At 53.9% G+C, this 17,470-nt stretch overlaps 10 protein-coding genes across 10 annotated transcripts; 7 read left to right on the top strand and 3 right to left on the bottom strand.

The window, feature by feature from the left end:
- Positions 1-309: 309 nt before the first annotated feature.
- BAUCODRAFT_69320 (uncharacterized protein) lies at positions 310-2,276 on the top strand (the record flags this gene model as incomplete). The annotated part of the gene is made up of 2 exons (XM_007677321.1): positions 310-349; positions 406-2,276. 2 exons carry the CDS (start codon positions 310-312, stop codon positions 2,274-2,276), a joined length of 1,911 nt encoding a protein of 636 aa, XP_007675511.1.
- A 427-nt stretch (positions 2,277-2,703) lies between these two features.
- On the top strand, positions 2,704-4,716 carry BAUCODRAFT_121487 (uncharacterized protein; the record flags this gene model as incomplete). The annotated part of the gene is made up of 1 exon (XM_007677381.1): positions 2,704-4,716. The coding sequence occupies one exon, from the start codon at positions 2,704-2,706 to the stop codon at positions 4,714-4,716; it is 2,013 nt and encodes a 670-aa protein (XP_007675571.1).
- A 74-nt stretch (positions 4,717-4,790) lies between these two features.
- BAUCODRAFT_147147 (uncharacterized protein) lies at positions 4,791-5,279 on the bottom strand (the record flags this gene model as incomplete). The annotated part of the gene is made up of 1 exon (XM_007677380.1): positions 4,791-5,279. One exon carries the CDS (start codon positions 5,277-5,279, stop codon positions 4,791-4,793), a length of 489 nt encoding a protein of 162 aa, XP_007675570.1.
- On the top strand, positions 5,264-6,870 carry BAUCODRAFT_32699 (uncharacterized protein). Its single transcript, XM_007676971.1, has 2 exons — positions 5,264-5,295; positions 5,361-6,870. The coding sequence occupies exon 2, from the start codon at positions 5,649-5,651 to the stop codon at positions 6,648-6,650; it is 1,002 nt and encodes a 333-aa protein (XP_007675161.1). The 5' UTR covers positions 5,264-5,295; positions 5,361-5,648; the 3' UTR covers positions 6,651-6,870.
- A 724-nt stretch (positions 6,871-7,594) lies between these two features.
- Positions 7,595-10,383, top strand: BAUCODRAFT_121485 (uncharacterized protein; the record flags this gene model as incomplete). The annotated part of the gene is made up of 2 exons (XM_007677379.1): positions 7,595-7,654; positions 7,960-10,383. The coding sequence occupies 2 exons, from the start codon at positions 7,595-7,597 to the stop codon at positions 10,381-10,383; spliced, it is 2,484 nt and encodes an 827-aa protein (XP_007675569.1).
- Positions 10,384-11,989: 1,606 nt separating this feature from the next.
- Positions 11,990-12,163, top strand: BAUCODRAFT_48719 (uncharacterized protein; the record flags this gene model as incomplete). The annotated part of the gene is made up of 1 exon (XM_007677160.1): positions 11,990-12,163. A coding segment is annotated over one exon (174 nt), but the record flags the coding sequence as incomplete, so codon positions are not given.
- A 156-nt stretch (positions 12,164-12,319) lies between these two features.
- On the top strand, positions 12,320-12,709 carry BAUCODRAFT_32696 (uncharacterized protein). The gene has a single exon (XM_007676970.1). It carries the CDS (start codon positions 12,532-12,534, stop codon positions 12,694-12,696), a length of 165 nt encoding a protein of 54 aa, XP_007675160.1. The 5' UTR covers positions 12,320-12,531; the 3' UTR covers positions 12,697-12,709.
- Positions 12,710-12,884: 175 nt separating this feature from the next.
- BAUCODRAFT_23366 (uncharacterized protein) lies at positions 12,885-13,415 on the bottom strand (the record flags this gene model as incomplete). The annotated part of the gene is made up of 1 exon (XM_007676921.1): positions 12,885-13,415. One exon carries the CDS (start codon positions 13,413-13,415, stop codon positions 12,885-12,887), a length of 531 nt encoding a protein of 176 aa, XP_007675111.1.
- A 254-nt stretch (positions 13,416-13,669) lies between these two features.
- On the bottom strand, positions 13,670-14,930 carry BAUCODRAFT_130247 (uncharacterized protein). The gene is made up of 2 exons (XM_007677378.1): positions 14,254-14,930; positions 13,670-14,194 (listed from the first exon to the last, which is right to left on the bottom strand). Exons 1-2 carry the CDS (start codon positions 14,726-14,728, stop codon positions 13,752-13,754), a joined length of 918 nt encoding a protein of 305 aa, XP_007675568.1. The 5' UTR covers positions 14,729-14,930; the 3' UTR covers positions 13,670-13,751.
- Positions 14,931-15,200: 270 nt separating this feature from the next.
- BAUCODRAFT_106132 (uncharacterized protein) lies at positions 15,201-17,459 on the top strand. Its single transcript, XM_007677377.1, has 4 exons — positions 15,201-15,849; positions 15,902-16,306; positions 16,357-17,078; positions 17,134-17,459. Exons 1-4 carry the CDS (start codon positions 15,531-15,533, stop codon positions 17,227-17,229), a joined length of 1,542 nt encoding a protein of 513 aa, XP_007675567.1. The 5' UTR covers positions 15,201-15,530; the 3' UTR covers positions 17,230-17,459.
- Positions 17,460-17,470: the final 11 nt, after the last annotated feature.

The raw sequence follows: 17,470 nt of genomic DNA, 5'->3' as shown, positions 1-17,470 counted from the left end.
ACCAGATCGACGCAACCAACACTTTATGAAACAGGCTGCATGCTATCAATGCTGACATGAAGGTGTCGCAATGTTTGCGCCACGCAATGCGCCATATGATCGACCGGCCCGCCAACATGAGTCCCGTGCGGTTGTCGTCAGGGTCTGGGCGTTTGTTTAGCTCGGCTTAAACGGCTTTTGGGACAATCACTATTTGGCGCTTGCCGCGAGGACACCAGTGACTCCTGAACCGTAGCAGGCGAATTTAGCACCAGTCCAGCATTGCTACCACGTATCTGTATCGACACTGATGTCTGGCCCTTAGCGACTATGGCGGTCTTGCTGGATCAGGCGTGGGTGAAAGTCCAAGGTATGGCCCATTACATACACCGCATACCGAGCTTAGAGTGCTGATACCCGTCATAGCGAAGACCTTTACAAAATGGCTAAACAACAAGCTCACGGCGCGCAATGTACAAATTGATGATCTCGTGAAAGACCTGTCCGATGGCATCATCTTAATCCATCTCCTTGAAATCCTGTCGAATGAGTCCCTCGGCCGGTACGCTGCGCGGCCGAAGCTGCGCGTGCAGCGCTTTGAGAATGTCAATATCGCCCTGGAGTTCATCAAGAGCCGGAAGATACAGTTGACAAATATTGGCGCCGAAGACATTGTAGATGGCAACCGCAAGATCATCCTTGGCTTGATATGGACGCTCATCTTACGCTTCACCATTAGCGACATCAATGATCAAGGCCTAAGCGCAAGGGAGGGCCTACTACTATGGTGCCAACGGAAGACTGCATGCTACGAGGACGTCCACATACAGGACTTCTCGGGCAGTTGGAATAATGGGCTGGGCTTTTGCGCGCTCCTGGATATACATCGGCCGGATCTCATCGATTATGACAAGCTTGACAAGTCCGATCATCGTGGTAATATGCAGCTTGCATTCGATATCGCATCGAACGAGATCGGTATACCGGACTTGCTCGATGTGGAGGATGTGTGTGATGTCGCAAAGCCAGATGAGCGCTCACTCATGACTTACATTGCATACTGGTTTCACGCATTTTCGCAGATGGAACGAGTAGAGAATGCTGGTCGAAGAGTCGAGAAGTTTGTATCGAATATGAACGGGGCATGGGAGATGCAGAACAACTTCGAGCGGCGCATGCGAGCTCTGTTAGAGCAGATTGCGGAGCAAGTGAAGTCATGGAGCACAGCGCGATTTGATGGCACATACACCGATGCAAAAGAACAGAGTAAAGATTTCACGAAGTACAAACAGAAGGAGAAGCGGAAATGGGTTGCAGAGAAAAGCGATCTCGCTGGCTTGCTCGGAAACATCAAGACTAAGTTGAGCACTTACCGCTTGCGGCCATATGAACCGCCACCAGAACTACGTCTGGAAGCGTTGGATCGAGCCTGGGCCGAATTGGTCGAGGCAGAACATCAGCGCAGCCAAGTCATCAACAACACCATTCGCGATATCAAGAACAATCTCCGACGAACATTCGCCGACAAAGCTAACGACTTCGCTTTGGCACTGCAGACTATTAGCATGAGCATTTCCGGTTTAGAAGGCGATGTCGAAGATCAGCTAGACCATAGCAACCAGATCGCACTCAACCTGCCACCGCTGGATCAATACCTCGACCTTATCGCGAGGCTCGACACGCAGTGCCAAGAAGCGAACATTGAAGAGAACGACTTTACTACCTACACCTATGATGAGCTCGCATATGAGCTGAGTCTTGTGCGATCGAGCGTGCAGAAGAAACTGGCCTTCCTCGAAAACCAAATGGTCGCTCGTAACATGACGAATCTAACGCCGATACAGCTCGAGGAATTCGAGTCCGTCTTCCGTCACTTTGATCGCGACCTATCGAACAGCCTGCAGGAACTTGAGTTCTCCGCCGCTCTCGCCTCTCTCGGCCTGGTCTATGACGAGCAGGAGATGCATGAGCGCTTCGTGGAAGTCGCCGGCCGCGGCGGCAGTGTAAGCTTCGAGCAGTTCATCCGTTTCATGGTCGCCGTCACTGAAGATCAGAACACCGCCGAGCAGGTGTTTGAGAGCTTCAGGGAGGTTGCGGACGGCAAACCGTATGTCACGGAGCTGGATCTCACGCACAGCCTCATACCTGAGGACGTAGTTCAGATGCTCGTCGAGAGTATGCCACCACATCGTGGACCAGACCTGCAAGAGGACAGAGAGGTGCCGAAGTACGACTATGTGCGGTTCATGGAGGACTTTGTTGGTTCCGTGCCGCGGAGTAACGGCGTAAGGCATTAGGCGGTTTTGCATCTACTTGCGGGCTTTGGGTACGGTATGGTTTGGCTCATTAGGCGGGGCGGCATTGCTAGGCATTCTGCAGCGTTTACGGCATAGCGTCTAACATAGGTGCATTGTGTGATTGTACGAGCTGTATGCAGAAGTTATCATCACCGCTCGGAGCCCACGACCAACGTGCTCCGATGCGGAGTTCAAAGCACGTTATCACCCATTTCAGCACCGTGAACACCTGGCTACGCAGGCAGCCGGATAATGTCCAGATCTTGAAGCGTCGATGGTATACAACATTGACAAGACCATATGCTAGGGCGGACGCAATAACATATCCACAGCGAAAGAATTTGAATCATGGTAACTGAACCAATCTGACGCTAATTCACGAACGACGTACGACTCAATGGCTCCAAACGGTCAAACAGCGACAACAATGCCAGTGAGACAAGGCGCACACAGCGGAACGTCCAAGCCATCACTTATAGAGGAGTTATTGGACCTACAAATCCCACACGATATCCGTCTTTCACCAAACAGCCAACAGGTCGTCTACTCCACAAACCTAACTTGGGGCCACAAACGAGCCGACTGCGAGCACGCTGAATCGACACTTTGGCTTGCAGAGACTGGTAAGGAGCATTCATCGAGGCCGTTGACGGAGGGCGACTACGATGACCGCGATCCCAAATGGTGTTCTGGCGGCAAAAGTATCGCTTTCCTTTCGGACCGTGGCAAACGTGGCGAGAGTTGCGCTATCTACATGTTGGACGTTGATGGGAACGGGCAGCCAGCACCACTCACGCCTGCTGGGAACGAGCGCCAGATTGAGAAATTCGAGTTGTCGCCTGACAAGAAAACTATTGCCTACCTTTCTTCCGACGAAAAGACACAGGAGGAACGAGAGAGAGAAGAGAAAAAGGACGATGCCAATGTCTGGGGTGAGCACTGGCCTTTCAATCGACTTCGGCTCATCAACGTCGCCAGCAAGGAAGTCACTGTGTTGGTCAGCAAGGACGCGCATATTGTTGACTTCGCGTTCAACGACGAGGGGACGCAAATCGTGATGGCGGAGGCGCAGACTCCGGATATAGAGAGTCGCTTTCTGCAGGGCACAACTTTCTCTGTTGTGGATGTAACGACAGGATCTCTGCTGCCACTCTGTCGCTTTCCCCAATACACTGCGGGTTTGGCTTGGGCAGGTGACACCATATTTCTCGTTGGCATGGTGGCCGAGACCATGTTCAACTCGGCATTGTGTGTTTGGAAAATTAATATTGCAGCCGTGGCGGAGGCCGGAAAGGCCAGGTACGAGCGTTACGCATACGGCGAGTCGAATGACTGCATGCAACTGCGCAAGATTGGCGGTGATGTGATCGCATTGGTCGAAGAGGGTATGGAGGACCAGCTCCGGGTTCTTGATGGTCACACTCTGTTCGCCCGGAAACGCGAGATCGAAGCTTGGGATGCCGCGTTCCCATCTGACAGCGATGAAGTCGTCCTCGCCCTTGCGCAGAGCGCTGTAAACCAACCAACGGAAGTCTACTCGACAACCGCATCGGGCGGTGCGATGGTGCAGCTTTCTTCTCACGGCCAGCGCCTTTCACACCAGCAATTCGGCACGTGCACCTTCATCTCCTGCCCCTCGCTTGACGGGAAAGTGACGCTAGAGTGTCCTCTCCTCCTGCCCAGCTCCATTTCACAGCAGCACTTGCCAACCGTAGTGCTGCCACACGGCGGGCCGTACTACCGCCACACCGAGACCTTTGACGGCTACTACATGATGTGGGCACCCTTTCTACTAGCCCACGGGTACGCTGTGCTTCTTGCCGACTACCGTGGCAGCGACGGACGTGGCGAAAAGTGGGCCGCGTACGCCCGTGGAACCGGCAAAGCGGACTATGAAGACGTTATCGCTCAGACCAACCGTGCCGTCGAGCTCGGCTACGCAGATCCGGAGCGCTTGGCGGTTGGCGGCTGGAGCTCCGGTGGCTTTCTCACCAATCTTGCCGCCGTCCGAAACGGTACGCATGGGCTTGGTTGGAAGTACAAAGCTGCAATACCGGGGGCTGGAATCTGCGACCAGGATGCCATGACATTCATGTCAGATGTCGGGTGCTGGCAAGCTGAGTTAGCCGGCGCCGGCAGGCCATGGCAGCTTCCGAAGTCAAATGTGCGTAACCGGCAAGGAAGCGCGATATGGGAGTTCCACGAGGCGCTTAAAGCTGGGGTGGAGATTCCGCCACTGCTGATACTACACGGCGAGATGGATGACCGCATACCCATCGGGCAGGCTGTGGCAATGCGCAGAGCGATGATTGATGCAGGCTTGCCGTTCGAATTCGTGAGCTATCCACGAGAACGTCATTACCTCCTGGAAAGGAGACATCAGGTGGACTGTGCCGAAAGGGTGCTGCGCTGGGTTGACAGATGGATCGGCAAGCCATGATAGATGACCTCTGGAAAGCTAGTGGTTCGATATGGAGAAGTCAATCATGCTTAGGAACCATATTCGAGAGGCTTTCAACCAGGTGGCACAAACCCGGTATTCGCGGTACTCCCTCTGAGGCCGATCATATGATACAGCATCCATTGGCCGTTTTTCCGGCGCCACTTGAGATCGTTCATAGCCTGTAGGGTTACGTTCTCGATGCCGTGGACTGTCATCTCCATAAACACGGTCGCCCTGCCCGTGTCCTCATTCACGTCAGACGCGATCTGGTCGAGGTGAAAGCGGACATCTGGGGTGTATTTCGCACGCTGTCGCCACTGAGAAACTTGCTCCTCCCACGTCAGGTGGTTGGCATCCTGGGCGCACGTATCCAGCTGTGATTTCATATCGGGCGCGATATGTGCAATGAGCTCCTTCGCCGAATCGGAAGTGAAATCGAAGTCATGCTCGTTAATGACGACGCCGATGGCGGAAGAAAGTCGCTCGAGAAGCTCAGCTGTGCTTTCTTTCTGCTTTACGGCCTCCGGTGGCGGAGATGGGAGCGTGGTCACGGACGGCATCAAGGAAGATCCTAATGTGAGTCGTTGCACAGTAGCATCACGTCTTGTCTGCTCAAAGGCAAGCAAGCTAAGTAGGCTAAGCAAACCATGTCAGCAATCGCTCGAAGGTAGTCAAATATTGATGGACCGCCTCCGTCTTTGCCCCACCTTCCCAAGTCAGCATAGATATCAAGGAAGCGGCTCCTTCTTCGTTCAATGACTGGCGACTATAACACGCCTTCGTTATTGCACCCTCATTCCACGAGTGACTGTATATACACCGAGCGACTCAGGGTTCCTAGATTCGACTGATTCGAGGCTTATACACAAGCTTCGGAAGCCCTCCGATCATGCCAGCATGAATTCGCAAGAAGCGACTTGTCAACAACCATGCCTCGAGTCTATCCACCACTCGAAGGCCAGCAGCGAAATGCTGCTCTACCGCCCTCGATCATTGAGTCCGCCGCTGGATTCACCGCTGGCGTCGTGTCGACCCTCGTCGTGCACCCTTTCGATGTTGTCAAGACGCGCCTACAGATCGAGGTTAAGGGCCAAAGTCTCTCGGCGCAACGCACAAGCTGGGATGTGATGAAGGAGATAGCAGCAGAAGGTAAGAAAGTCGTACAGAGGCAAGGGGCAGCGGCAGGGACAGCGCGAGTGGTGCAAAATTACTACCGTGGACTCATGCCGAACATGATTGGCAACAGCGTCTCGTGGGCGCTGTACTTTATGTGGTACGGGAGCATAAAAGATTATGTTCGTGCTGCTCGCGGCGGTACTGTTCGCGAACTTCGAGGATCAGACTATTTTCTCGCTTCCACCGCGGCCGGAATCCTCACTGCAATCGCGACGAATCCGATCTGGGTCATCAAGACCCGCATGCTCTCTAAGGCGCGCGATGCACCGGGCGCATACCGCAGTGTTATTCACGGCACTACAGAATTATACCGCACCGAAGGGCTGCGCGGCTTCTACCGAGGTCTTGTACCAAGCTTGTTCGGCGTCAGTCACGGCGCCATCCAGTTCATGGCCTACGAGCAACTCAAGAACCGTTGGGCGCTCAGCCGCGAAGGTGGAAAGGAAGGCCTCACGAACCTCGACTACCTATACCTGAGTGCGGTCAGCAAAATCTTCGCGGGTTCCATCACCTACCCTTACCAGCTGGTTAGGACGCGGTTGCAGGTGGACGGCGTGGGCGGGAGGTATAAGGGCGCGTGGGATGTGGTGAGAAAGGTATGGGCCAGAGAAGGCTTCGTCGGCTTTTACAAGGGGCTTGTGCCGAACATCATCCGTGTACTGCCATCCACCTGCGTTACGTTCTTGGTTTATGAGAACATGAAGCATCACTTGCCGAGGATGTGGGGCCAGGAACGAGAAATCAGCGAGGACTGAAAAGACCATGAGCGTTGCATAGCGTTCTTGTAGATTACAGCATAGCGCGGCGTGGCAGGCATGGCGTTCGGACAAAGCTTGCATAGCTGGGAGGCGCTATGCTCAATGGCACTGCTGATAGACATAGACGCATGGACGCCGCAAGAGCTTTTGTTGCTTTCCCACCGACGTGGGAATACCGCGATGTCTCGTCAACTCGACTCTGCATGCTCCCTTACTATTGCCGTGATGTCGGACGAATTGTGACTTCGTGATTCTGGTATCGGAACGGAAGCGCAAACTGCTTGACTGGATATGTGATTCCCGAGTACCGTTGCGCTCTACTAATGACGAGCGGTGCGTCTATCCACTTCAAAGTGACGTGTTCTTGCAGCCTGTTTGCAATGGGAGACGCCTTGTTTAGGTTCATAACTGACCGAGTGTGACTCGCAGCATCACCACCCAGTTGGGTGTCGACTACCCTCCTCAGCCCAGCATTCCGGGACACTGAAGATAGGCCAGAACAAGCTGGTGCGGCCTTCGGCGCATCTCGACTCGCGGCTAATATAGCCTTTCAACTGTCTCCGGACCCTGACAACAGCGCTAGCCGGAGTCAATGTCCACGCGCAGATTGGCTCAATCGAGTCCACCTGCATTCATCCCACAATCGCGGCTCGTGTGCGCCTGCCATTCACCCCGCAGAAGCGCATTGCCGTGCAACAAATGCGCCCATATCCTCTCCATCGCCTGCAACAACTGTGCATTGTCGCAAAGCCAAAACGTCCACACCCACACTCAACGGCACCGGTTAAGTGACAGCTGTCATCCATCGCAATCTCGGCGCCTGAACTACGTCCGTATTCCGAAGGCTGCAACGGCAACGCATCCAGGACCCTCCATATCAGGCTGCTCTTGCAGGTGTTTGCAGTTGATGGCGAGAAGGCAGGAAGCACGGTAGTCCCGACATGAGCGGCGTGCACCGGTTCTTGAGTAGGAGAGAGAAGAAGCAACAGCCTAACACCAAGGTATGCATCTACTTCCGTCACTATGCTACATTTGATCTATTACTGTGATCGCGTTGGCACGTTGCTTGGCAGACGGTGGCCTTCACCAGCAACATATCATCCTTTGCCAAATCCACCAGAGTACCAATACCCGAGCGCGACATGGACTCTGCGATCTGCTGCGCCAAGGTCAACTCTGCGGTCACGCCGACGGACCAACCGCCCTAGTGAAAGCCTTAGCGCGCTCTTCGATTGTGGCAATCATGTTACGAAGAATCATGAGCAGGTGCCCGCAAGCTGAGTAAACGCTGACAGGCCATGCACAGACTGAAAAGCAACCTGACCACTTCTACGGCGTATTTACGTACGAAGATGATACTAAGAAGAAGCCAGATAAGGAGCAAGAGCAGAAGGTTCAGATCCTGCTCAACCGTTTACGGCGCAATGGCATCAATACGATGGTCGAGTCGAATGCGGAGTACGCGCTGCGCTATGCGAATGGCGAGCCGGAGTCGGCCTTCAGATTGCTAGTGCTGCTCCGGGACACTTACGAAGGCATCGTAAAGCCTTATGATCCAAACACGAGGCTTCTTGGCGCTGTGAACCGGGAAGGGGTGACATGCTACCTCGACGCGCTACTCTTTGCCATGTTTGCGCGGCTCGATAGCTTCGAAGCCATGCTATACGACAGCTTCGAAGATTTTCCGCGTAGGAAGCTCGCTGGTATCATTCGGCTATGGGTCAACATGTTGAGAACAGGTCGCTTGATCACGGCGGATGTCACTGCGACATTACAGTCGGCTTTGGTGGGCTGTGGATGGCAAGATGCGGCCAAGCTTAAGCAGCAGGACCCGTCAGAAGGCTTCACATTCATCACAGACCAACTGCAGCTGCCTTTGCTGACGCTCAAAATGGATCTGTACCACACCGGAAAAGAAGACGTTCAAGACGATCACAAATTTGTTAACGAGCGGTTACTAGAGGTCGCAATACTGGACGAACCGCCGGAAGGCACCAGTGTCATTACGCTTGAGGCTTGCCTAGAACACTATTTCAACAGCAGGATTGAGGTCAAGCGCCATCTCGAGAACAGGCGCAGAAATACGCTGAAATCGATGAGCTCCACAGAAACGGCGTCCAAAGTCGAGAAGGAGCCAGCAACACACGTTGAGGTCGTGGAGGTAATCGATACGCCGGTGCAGAGCCCTATGGTGGAGACGCCTTCTCAGAGCAAAGATCCAAATGCGAGCAAAGACCCTTTCGAGCGACTACGGCCCACTGCTGGTCGAAAACGGGCTGATAGCATCTTCAGTCAGCGGAAGGTGGAGCTGTCAGGTATCGATCCAGAAGCGCTGAAAGCTCATGCCGAGAACACGACGCACGACGGGTTAGGTCGGAAGATGAGCACTCGAACGGAGGTACTCATGCCTGCTTGGCAGTTCTTCAAGCTGTTGCCATGGTATACCGATCATCTCCCCACATCGGATGCGCAAGTTGCTGCGCACTTCTCCAAGAAGCGGCCAGTCTTGGGCATATGCTTGAAACGATATTCTTTCAGCGACTCTGGCCAGGCGCAACGGCGAGACACATATGTCGACATTCCGCTTGAGATTGGCGTTCCGGACTTTGTCAGTGATGACCACATGCACGAGGAAGGTCCAATGGTCGGTAACTTCCGCTTGATGTTGCAATCTGTGGTTTGCCATCGTGGAGTGTCCGTTAATAGCGGTCATTATATCACGCTGTGCCGCGGTAAGGCACCGAATGCCGCGGAAAATGCTCAGCACACCAACGCAAGCAGCAGACGTGGCAGCATGGACAGCGAAGATGCCGAAGACCCTTGGATGCGCTTTGATGATCTCGCGAGAGAACGGGTCAGCTACGTCGACATTCACAAGGTGTTGAGGGAAGAGACACCATACATGCTCTTCTATCAAGTCATTCCCATTGGCGAAGATGGACGCTCTATACATGACCTGCCGACGTACGCAGAAGCGACATCGAGAACGCAGTCAGACGTCGCGCTACCGCCAGAGAAGCCGAACCCTGCTTTGCCCACCGCCGCTTCGGAGAGTGCGCTTGAGCAAAGCCATTCTATTTCACCACTCAGTTCTCATGGCATGCGGATCACCTCTGAAGCTGCCGACTTCGCAGCGAGTTCCGAGCGAACAAGCCTCGACGCCGGTACTATGCTTGACGCTTCACGAGGCAGGTCCAGCATGAGCGAAGATCGCCGGATGAGCATCGCCTTCGACGAATCCAGTCTCGTTGGAAGCACGTCGGGCGGGAGTGTACGCACGGATCCGACGAACGGCTCCGTACCCACCACGCCGGCAGAGGAGAAGAGCGGTGGGTTCCTATCTGTCGCGAGCAAAATAGGTTCAAGAAGAGGCAGCAAGGTCTCAAAGAGCAGTGCCACTTCGCGCAGTCGGCCGACAAGCGTTGGACCGGACAACAACGGTAGCCGCTTCAGCCTCAATATGTCTAAACTCACTCAGCGGGTTAGCAGAGGCGAGGCGCCAGTCATCCAACCCTCGGAGGCGGTGGCAGCCGAGCTCATTGGGCAAGTCGACGCGACACAGGAGAAGGCGCCGATCGTCAGTGCGATTGTGCTGCCGGAGAATGGGAGCAAGGAGAGCGTGATTACGGCGAAAGCTGTGCCGAGGCCGAAGAAGGAGAAGGCCGCTGCGCGGCACGAGAAAAGGAAGAGTAAGGGTCATGGGGATGATCGGGACTGTGTTGTGATGTGATCTGAGCGTTCTGCGTTGCATAGGAGGTTTCGGCATACGGTATTGGCGACAGCGTCATCGTTGTGCAAGGCGCTGGGGAGTTCGCATGGAGCACTTGGCCAGTAGCGGTGCGTCAAGCGTTTTATTGAGTGCTGATGCTTTGGTACAGTGAATTGTACACACAATGCATATCCACGCATACCATTACAAAACGGTCGACCACCCTCTATGCTCCCTGCAGCGTCTTCTAGGCTTGGAGGCACTCCCGTGAAGCGGCGAATCCTTTTTGATCGCTCCTTCCAAAAGCATCAGCCCCGCTTATTTTTCGTTGCACACTAAGTCTTATGCTTTAACCGCTGACATTTACCGGCCAAGAACACAATCCAAAGTCATGAGGAGAGTCAAAAACAGAAGAGCTAACACGCACAGCACAGGCGACATCAGAATCAAAAGGTCGAGCGCCATAGCCAGACCCGCGATGGATTCGAAAGGCAAGGCGCCAAACCGGAGGACAGAAGACTTCGACCGAAAGAACGGCAGCAACAAGCGTCAAAAGTCTAGCTCTCACTTTGGCTATGCCAGCTGGCGTTCGCCACTCATGAACAACCCGGTGAGCTACGCAACATCGTCAACAGAAAAGTATTGGTCATCGACGGCCGGATCACAATAGCGGCCAGCACTCGACCTCCTCCAGAGCCCGGCCTGCTGCGGGTGAACAAGCAGACACGCCGCGAGACGCAGAAGACCTACTACAATGAGTATTCATCCAGGTTCGAGATCCGTAAGTTCGATGTATCGGTTTATATTGGGTAGGCGCGCTCGTCGACATTTAGAAAGGAGGCGAGCGTCGAGTGGAAAGTTTGTCAATGATGGAGTGGATTGGAGCCATCTTCTCCAATGGCTTCGATCGACGTTCCACCGACGACGTCGTAGGCCCGCTCTCACGGAGAACGAAGGGAGCAGGACCGCGAACAATGCAGCTGTACAGCAGGTATTTGCAGTTTCCGCATAAATGCGTGCCAAGGGACAAAAGTGGGATGAAGTCGAGAAGCAGCTGAGCCGGTGCACAAGGCTTTGACGGCGGTAAACGTAGCATGGCGATAGTGATATGCGACTGTCGGCCCTGGAGGAGCGTTTTGTCGCACTCTATGCGTCTGATTAGCGCTTAGGCGAGCAATGGAACGAGTTACTGCTCGAAAGCTCAAGCTTCTGCAGGGCGAGGCTCCTGTTAACATCCAGGTCTGGTAGAGTTAGTGTCAGATTAAAGCAATTCTAGTGGCACTAATGCCAGGCAGTAAGACGTTTCATGACCTAATAGCATGTCGGTATTCCCCAGTAGACGATTCTTGTGAGACCTTCGCAATCTGAAGTACGGCGTAGCCTTGTGATCCTGCAAAGTTGGTATGACCGGTGAAAGCACGAGATCTTGGGTTGCATTCAACTGTTTGCTGAGAGCTCCCCACCCTAACAAAACCAACCTCACATTTGACCACCTTACTCCGTCTTCATAGCATCAATCAAAGGTAACAGTATGCTCTTCGACCCACATAGGGAGCCGTCTCCACGGAGAACCGAAAGCGAATATGACATTCCACCAGAACGGAAGGGTGACAGCTCGTTGCCATCGCGATTACTAAATCTCCCCGGCGAACTGCGAAATTATATCTACAGGCTTGCTCTTGTTGAAGACGACCATATCAAGATCAGCAAGAACAGCAAGCCGCTGCAACCCGGCATTTTACAAGTTTCTCGACAATGTCGGAAGGAAGCTTCGGACATCTACTATCAAGAGAACATCTTCGCCTTTTGGGTGAGCCACTTCTCTGCCGACGTCTATATAGACTGGTGCAAGTCTTCACACCGCCGGAGATGGTGTTCGACCAAAGCGCATGTGTCACGCTCTCAGAATTGGGCCAACTTGCTTGTCTGGCTTCATGCGTACTGGAAGGAGGAGTGCGGTGGGATAGTTGGTGATGCTCAAGGCAAGGCAAATGCGGATGCGAAAGCCGCCGTGCATCTTTTCGCTATGACGAAGAAAATGCGGCACAATCCTGCATTGTCGTGGGAAGACGCCTCGGAATTGCTAGAAGACGCGCATCAGGCGCTTGCTGAGATCAAGCCAAGGTGGGCTTGGAGGTCTGGAAGTGCCGACATGGTGACGACCCTGCAATGACAACTTCAAGCATACTGGCTGCGCATCTACCACTCATAGCCCAGGCTATTCAAGCACTCCGCCTCCGCCGAATCACTCAAATTCGGCTGTTGAAGCTTTTCCTCCACGATGGCTTTGCCTACACGCCCTCTGTCCGCGAGACAGTATTAGAGCTCAGCTAACACATCAAGAAGCTTGGCCTCCAACTCTGGCCTACTTAAGCTCCTCACCCCGGCCGCCGTCATTGCTGCCAGGCCGTTATTGAGACTAGCCAGCAGGCCATGAATCGAAGTTAGTTGCGGTGCTCTGTTAGCGTACTCCGCAAGATGTTCCACCTCTAAATTCATGGTCATCAACTGGTTGCAACTCTTTAACAGCGCTTTACGAAGGCTCTGGTGCGGGAAACCGCTACGCAAACGTAGCCCGTAAAAGCTCCATCAACCGGCGCAGAGCCAAACCACCCAGGAAGGTCATAGAGGGCATCTTCGATTCGCAATCTATAGGGCTTAGAGCGAGCGTGCTGTGGAACACAATGGCCCGCTTGCAACGTTGGTTGCCGCTGGTGAAATCGCTGACGGTACACCGAGTGTACCTGTTGATCATCGGTCGAATTCGCTTTGCCTTTACCGTGATGGCATGCCGGGCGGAGGCAGCTGCAGCCCTCCTTGATCGATGAAGTGGCGGCGGTAGTCGTCGACCTAGTGATGGAAAAGTCCATTGTGTCCGGGCAGTTCTCTGCACTTAGCTTGCTACAATATGTGTCGCCAGCGTGACTTTCAGCGATGAGCCCTGCTCCCAAGCTCGCGGCGTCGGTTCCCTTATGTGCCTCTTCGCTTGCTGTAGCAAGGTTCAAACGAGTCGGCGGCCAACAGAGGTTTGCGAATACTTCTTCAAGAGTCATGCTTTCTGGTTCAATGCTTGTTATCCAGCTATATATGTCAGTCACTTGTCTCTTCACAAACAAGGAATCAGAACTGAATACACAGAGTCGATGCACGGGGCAGAGCGCTCGGCGGAATAGGAAGCTTCGCGTCTGGCAGAATGCGTCTAGGTGAAGGAGCGAGGCACGGTGCAAGCATATGGTTCGGTAATCATAGTTAGCATTTAGTGCAAATGACCCTATCTCCCATTGGCTGGGAGTAGCAATGCTGGAGGATACAGTTGCTGCCAACGGTTCAGTGGCAACTCTGCTCTTCACACTGTCGATATCACAACCTCAACCCGCGCCCATCCCTCGTCATGGATCAACCTTCGCAGCGCTGTCAGCGACTTGTGCTGCAGTCTCAGCAACCAACTTACTCTCGACCTCATTACCCTCCTCCGCAGTAGCCCTCTCCTCCGCTTTCTCCAAACCTGCTGCGTCAGCGTCACCACCAAGCTGCTTAACGATGCCCTTGACAACTTCGACGGTGGCAGCGGGACCGCCAGCCTCACAAGCGAGCACCTTGCCGCTCTTGTCGACAACGAAGACGCCGCGCGTAGTGCCCTTCGGCGCTTTCTTCATGCCAATAGCCTGTATGAGTGTAGCACTTTGATCGCAAAGCAGCGGGTAAGGCAAGTTTTGCTTCGTTTTAAAGGTAGTGTTGGCCTTGGGGCTGTCAGTAGAAAGTCCGTATATGCTGAGGCCCGTGGCTGTTAGTGGCTCGTAAGAGTCACGGAAGAGACATGCTTGTGTCGTGCCTGGTCGATACAATATCAGCGCTAGACCTAACCGTCTTATACCGCACGTGCTCGCTTACAGCCGGGCGTGCTCGCTTTCGGATATGTGAACAGCACAATGCCAGCTTTGCTCTCTGCCACCAATGTCGCCAACGTGGTCTTAGACCCATCGTTCGTCTCGACCTCGCCGCCGAAGCCTTCCAAGTCAATGCTGTCACCCGTTTTTGGTGGGCCCGTCTTCTCGGACTTCGGTGCGCTACTTGCTTTGGCGCCCTTCTTGTGCTTGACTGCTTCTGCCTCGACTGTCGCGGCTACATCTTGCGCCTCCGCCGCATCAGTGATTTCGGCTGTCGTGCTTACACCACCAGCGCCCTCGGGGATACCACCCTTCGGATCCTCGGCAGGATTGCTTGGAGGTGGCTTGCTATCCTTTGGCGCATCTTGTTCTGGTACATCTTCCTTCTTCCCTTTGCCTTTTGTTTTTGTCGTCGCAGCTTTCTTCGCTTTCGGCGCTGGTGCTGGCGGCGGCGCGGGACGTTTACGCAGTTCAACCATGATGCGCTCAGTCTGGTAAGTCACGAAACAACCAATGCGACACTGTTGTCAAGGGTAGTGTAGCGGTACGTAAAGAAAAACGATGACTTCGCCTTACAGTCGCGACGCTTGTGCCACGGAGTTGCCGTCGTTACAGTACTTACTCAAAGCAGGGAAGGTGATAGCCACCCACCCAGCCTCCTCATCATCTCCCCATCGATCGCTGTTCCTGTCTCTAGCTCGAGCTACAGCGCCATCGCAGTAGTAGCAGCGGTTGTGGCGTGAGAGCCGCAGCGATGGCCCGTTCCGTGGAGTCGCAGACGCGATACTCCAACACGCACTCCTGTTGTCACCCGCACATCTTCTAAGTTATGCAATGTGACATCTCGAACTCAGCAGCACACGCAGCGGTTATGCGGTCTGAATGATGAGCATCATCGCTGCGTTAGGCTGGTCGCCATCTCAGGGATGACCGCGCTCTCCGAAACATCCTATTTTCCCTTCCATGCCAAAGCGTGTAACTTTAGGATGAGGAGCACGCTTTCTGCCATCTGTGGTTCGAATGATGCCGCTACAAAAGCCTCGGTATCAATCAATCATTCCTTCTTTCTGAAAACCATGCTAAGTCGCGGAAATTGTCTGTTATCTGGACGTTCCCACTCCACTCACGAAGTCCAGATGGTTGCTTACACTTGATGCTCGACGTAGTGGACAACGTTCTTATCTTGCTTCGCGGGGCACACCAAACATTGAACATTGTGTGTCGTGTGACACGATTCCGTCTCCGTCCGCGATTCGACGACGAGATGAGGAGTATTACTGTATGATCCGGCGTCCTATATCTCTCATTTTTCCTTTCCTTCGATCTCCTCTGGCGCTCTTCATACGACTGCCCAGCAGATTAAAACTTACCATAGCGCCACAAACGAAAATGGTGGAACCCGCACGATCTCCATCCGGTCAAACTGTGGAGACCATCATCAAGGAAGTCGAAGTCGGCATCGTGGAAAAGGAGCGCACGCCGTCCGACCTCACTGTTGGATTTGAACAGCAGCCAACGAGACTCTCCGATCCAGTTGGCAAAGTGCAACTGCAGGAGGAGGTGGACTACCACGCTTTGTCCTGGCCAATTGCTGGCATCAGTAAGTCGCCAGCTTGGGTTCGATAGTATGGCCAATGCTAACAGTGCAATAGTCATGATCGCAGAGACGGTCAGCCTTGGCATTCTGTCTCTGCCTCACACTCTTGCTGTGCTTGGCTTTGTGCCCGGCGTCATTCTCATCTTGGTCTTTGGCTTCATCGCAACATACACCGGCTATGTTACGTGGCAGTTCAAGATGGCGCACCCAGACCATGCTACCTTCGCCGATCTAATGGGTGTCGCCTTCGGTCGCCCTGGGAGATGGTTGGGACTGTTTGCGCAGCAGCTCCTTCTCATCTTCGTCATGGGTGCGCACATTGTTGTGGCGAGTGTATCCCTCAACACACTCACCAAGCACGCTTCCTGCACGGTAGTGTTCATGGTAGTTGGCGCCGCGGTGAGCTTCGTTTGTACGCTGTGGCGGGCCTTCAACAAAGCGTCCATCTTCTCTGTCTTCTGTAAGTGCACTAGCCACATGCAGACTCGGGACGCGACTGACTGTTCGTAGCCTGTCTTTCCATCGCCACAGCCACAACACTTGCAATGATCGATATTGGCATTCACCACACTGGCGTTGGCGACACATACGCCGTTGTGCCCGCCAACCTCACCAGCTTCGCCGGTGGTGCCGCGGCGGTCAGCCAGATGATCTTGGCTTACAACGGCCACATCGCCTACCCCTCCATCATCTCTGAAATGAAGCGCCCCGAAGACTTTCCGAAGGCGCTCGCCTTGCTCGCCATCTTCACCATCAGCATGTACCTCACCGTCGCAGTCGTCATCTACAACTACGCTGGTCAGGGGGTTGTGTCGCCTGCCCTGGGCTCAGCAAGCCCACTGATCCGCAAGATCGCTTATGGCCTGGCTACACCAACCATCATCATAGCTGGAGTCATACCTGCCCTGGTGGCTTCGAAGCAAGTCTATGAACGTGTCTGGAGGCATAGCCCGGAGGTAATGAAAGAGAAGTCTAGCTTCCGGGCCAACGCAAGCTGGATAGCAATCGCTCTTGGTCACTGGGTAATCGCCTTTGTCATTGCCGGCCTGATCCCAACATTTCACGAACTGCTTGGATTCATCGGTGCATTGCTCGGAGTATGGTTCGTCCTTGGCTTTTGCGCCATGTTTGGGGTGAAGGTCAACTGGCCAGGCTCAGGGCTGGAATGGACTCTGAAGCAGAAATTGCTGGTGGCGGTCAATTTTGGACTTGTAGCGATGTGCATCGTATTGGTGAGTCAATACGACAACCTGCCAACGGGCTGAAGAGATGCTGATTGTGCTACAGTGTGGTGTCGGTACATACGGTAGTATCGTGAAGATCGTACGTGGCAAGGAGAGCAGGGGCGTCTTCTCGTGTGCGACTAACGCTCATTGGCAGTAGCGATGCGTCAAGTCTGCAGGCTATTGGAGTTGGGTCGTTGTGCAAGTGACACGCCGGCACGCCGGAGAATCGAGTGCTTTTGATGTCAGGAAACGCGATATACATATTCGACCGTAAGCATTCACAGTAACGGCTCGTCGTTATGCCTTCTCCTCGCCTCAGTGGTAGAGACGTGACTGACAATAGCCAAGTCATCCCGGTTGCGCGTCGAAGTATAGCCCGCTAAATGCTGCTCGTCCTA

This window comes from Baudoinia panamericana, assembly GCF_000338955.1.
Source record: "Baudoinia panamericana UAMH 10762 unplaced genomic scaffold BAUCOscaffold_5, whole genome shotgun sequence".
NCBI classification, from domain to species: Eukaryota; Fungi; Ascomycota; class Dothideomycetes; order Mycosphaerellales; family Teratosphaeriaceae; genus Baudoinia; species Baudoinia panamericana.
Note: the sequence above shows the minus strand (reverse complement) of the source record. Positions and strands in the feature narration are given on the sequence as shown.